At 32.1% G+C, this 3968-nt stretch overlaps 1 protein-coding gene across 1 annotated transcript; it reads right to left on the bottom strand.

Annotated features, from left to right (window-relative positions):
- Positions 1 to 691: 691 nt before the first annotated feature.
- LOC127112988 (beta-galactosidase 7-like) lies at positions 692 to 3561 on the bottom strand. Its single transcript, XM_051046419.1, has one exon. It carries the CDS (start codon positions 3302 to 3304, stop codon positions 788 to 790), a length of 2517 nt encoding a protein of 838 aa, XP_050902376.1. The 5' UTR covers positions 3305 to 3561; the 3' UTR covers positions 692 to 787.
- Positions 3562 to 3968: the final 407 nt, after the last annotated feature.

Raw genomic sequence — 3968 nt, 5'->3', positions numbered from 1 at the left:
CGTTTTTACGGTCATAGAACTCTTTTAATTTATTCAACATTTATGACCTTGATTTTACTTCTTATAATCTTCTTCCTATGGGATAAATATGTTCAAACAAGCTATTCATCTATTTGAATTATTATTAAATAGGTTTTATTTTATATATTATTAATTTAATTTTTTGGTTGATTTTAGTAATTTTTTCTAACTTTACATTATATTTTATTTGAAATATTTTAATGAATTTACTTACTTAATCTTAAAATTTTATTTTTCTTTCATAAATATTTTAAAATATTAGTGGAAGTGGGAGAAATTTTGTAGAATTAAGTTTATAATTGGAGTTATAGATTTTTATGACATCTAATTGCATAATTTAATTATGATTTTAAATCATGGAAGTGAATAAAAAAATGTGAGATAGAAATAAAAGAGAAAAGAGGAACTGCACTAAAGAATATAATTCTAAAGATCGTCACATAAAAAAATTATGACGTGGCATAGGAAAATATAAAAGATATAAGAGTGCACCTGAACATAATCAAAGCCCATCATCAAAGTCATCACATAGGATTTGTACACTCCTAATTTGTTTTCTAAGATAATAATAGTTATTTATACTTTTTTTGTTTATTTGTCTAGTCTAAAGTAAGAAAATGAAACTATGATGACTAAGGTTGTAGCATAAGTAAAAAATTGAAATTTTAAAAATAAAAAGTGGAGCCCAACAGAAAAATATAACATAAAGAAATATATGTCACACATTATAGAATGTGCTAACATGGAGACAAATTATAATATAGAACTACACGTGCACCATTTGTACACGATTATCTTCAGGATTAGAGCCATCACATAGGAGTTGCACAGCTAGCTGGCCATTTATGCCACCTTTAGTTATTCCAAATATGGAACTTGTCACGTTAATTGAACATAATTGTTTTCCACCACATGCTTTTTCGACCACTGCCACACTATGGCGTGATTCCCATTCACCTACTTGAAATGATCCACAATTTCCTTGTGGATCTCCATAGCTCGCAAACTGGATTTCTGAAATAGTTTTTCCATCAGGGCATTTTAGTTCTAAGGTTTTTCCATAATCTGTTCTTGCACATATAAAATCAATTGCAACTGTTTGAACAGACACATTAAAAGGGCTTCCACCCATTTCCTCAAACAAAACCAACGTGTTACTTTTTGTGTCATTATTTAAGAATGACCTTGGCACATGGTAAAACCTCTGAGATGGTTCTCCACAGCCACTCAAACATTTATCAGCTCCATAATTTCCTCTATAATCACATTTAATATCACATCCATTTTTGTCAGCTACCATTGTAGGCCAATACCTTCCAATACTTTGACCATTAACCCATGCATGTCCTTTTGTAAGGCCTATGAAATCCAAGACTACAGAGTCTTTACCTTCAGGGGTCTTAAAAGTAGTCTTGTACCAAGTCAATGGTTTTCCTATAACAACATTGTTTATGTTCCATTGAACTCCATTTTTAATTTTAGAATCATAGAACCTTCTAGCCTCACCGTTTAATCCAACCTTGTATGACCAACTAGATTTTGATAAATCCATAGTATTACCTGAACTGGTTGCAATGAGTTTCACAGGACCCCCAACAATACCAGTTTCTTTCATATCAAAAGATGCACCATAATGCGCATGACCAACTGTACCACTTAGTAAACTTATAATGTTGGTACCTTGTTTTAACGAAACGATTTTTTCATATGTAAAACGAAGGTTATCATATGTTCCCCACTGTGGGCCAATATATTGTCCATTAACATAGGCATGAAGAACATGGCCTGATGTGTTCACTTGCAAAGTTGCATTACTCCAAGTGGATGTTTCATTGATGAAAACCTTGGTCATGTACCACAAATAATCACTAGCATCAACGGTAACACTCTTTTGCTCTAAAAGTTGAGACGCGTTAAATGTACCTATTGCTTGTAAGGTGTCTTCCACAGGGTCAGATGCCCATGTCCAGATGAGTGAGTTTCCTAATTCTTTAGATAGTTTCTTCACATAAACATTTGTTTGTGCATCAACCTTTGCAGTGTTGAAAACTTCCTTGTTGCAATCTTGGAGAATAGACACTGACCAAGAAGGCACATGGTACTTTCCATCTTGTTGTAGATCAACTTCAACATCCTTAGAATTATGTGAATTACTCAAAAAACAAAATTTTTCTCCAGTGGCATTATTTGCATATGTAGTCAAATATACTGAATCTCCATATTGCTTCTCTGCAACCGTTCCATTAGTGAGAACCTTCTCTCCTAACTTTATGGCGGCATGGAGTTTTTTAAGATGTCCCCATTTTGGTTGGTTCAAGTTACCATATTCATCAAGTGGTGCATCATAGTCATATGCTGTAATAATATATGGACCACCCGCAGTTCTTCCAAAATTTGTTCCTCCATGGTACATGTAGTAGTTTTGGAGGACACCACCGTTTTGAAAAAAACGTGCAACTGAAAATGCTACATCTTCAGCAGTTCTGTGTGGCTTCCTTTCACCCCATTTTTGGAACCAGCCAACCCAATTCTCTGTAAACATTTTGGGGCTTTTAGGATTGTTTGGCTTGAAATTATCACAATAATAACCATTGCATGTGTTGATAATAGGTGATGGAGCATTGTTTTGCTTGCACATGATCCATGGGACGCCGACATTTTGAGCTAAAGCCATCTGGGCACACCATTTAATGTATGCATTCCCATCTTCTCCATAATTAGTTATGACATCTCCATATTCATTCTCAATTTGAGCTAAAATAATTGGCCCCCCTTGTGGTGCAAACAATCCAGCTTCTTTGCACAAGGTCACAATCTTTGTTGTGAATATTTTCATTTCCTCCTTAAAAACTACATTGTCAGTCCTTAGTTGAATCCCTGGCAAGTTGTGTAACCACATTGGGAAACCTCCATAGTTCCATTCAGCACAAACATAAGGACCAATTCGAAGCACAACATAAAGACCTTCTTCATGAACATTTTTTAGAAACTTGATGAAGTCTAGATTTTCAGAAAAATCATATTGGCGGCGAATAGGTTCGTGAAGGTCCCAAAATATATATGTTTCGATGGCATCAAGACCACCATCTTTTGCTTTCTTAATAAGATCTGGCCACATTTGGGAAGTGCTGCGTGGGTAGTGGATTGCACCAGATATTATTATTCGTCGTTCTCCATTGATGATAATGGCATTTGTATCATATTCAACCGTTGTTGCAAATGAGAAAGCACACAACAAAAATGAACATACAATAAAAAAGAGCCCAATCCTGGGATTAAACATATTGTTTTGTTCTCCAAAAAAATATTATTGTGTATTGTTTAAAATCAACAGGTTTTTATAGGCACAATTTATTATTTTATTATCCTATTTTTAGTTTATTTGTAAGCCATGTATAAAATCTATCCAATTTGCTAAGATAGATATTTGGGTCTATAATTAACTTTCCTCCATAACTTAAATTGGTCTTTCGGTTATAAATTATGAATTGTCATTTTCTATTGTGAAAGTTTCTTTTGTAAAATATAAAATAACAGTTGGCTAAAAGATCTTATCTTCATTACATATTAGCTAGCCATCTTATGTTTGTACTCCTAAAAAAATCATATTAGCAACACACATCCAATTCCGATTATCATAAAAAAATACAAACAATTTTTTAATAGTTTTTTAACAATAACAATATTTTCTAAAAAACATAATTTTCAATTTCATAAAGTATTAAAATTTTCAAATAATATCTAGAATTAGAAATTAAAATTACAAAAATAAATTTAAGTAATTTAAAGAAGTTGTGATTTATTCACAAGATAACTTAGTATATTTGTATATAATTAAAAAATGGACTAATTATCCATAAAACTACTGAACAACTATTAATAATTATGAACATTGGTAAAGTTGTACAATATTAAAAAACTAAAATTATATATAACTTTTTTTTTCT

The sequence above is a fragment of the Lathyrus oleraceus genome, unplaced genomic scaffold (genome assembly GCF_024323335.1).
Source record: "Lathyrus oleraceus cultivar Zhongwan6 unplaced genomic scaffold, CAAS_Psat_ZW6_1.0 chrUn0225, whole genome shotgun sequence".
Classification (NCBI taxonomy): Eukaryota; Viridiplantae; Streptophyta; class Magnoliopsida; order Fabales; family Fabaceae; genus Lathyrus; species Lathyrus oleraceus.
This window is presented reverse-complemented; position numbering and strand designations above follow the sequence as displayed.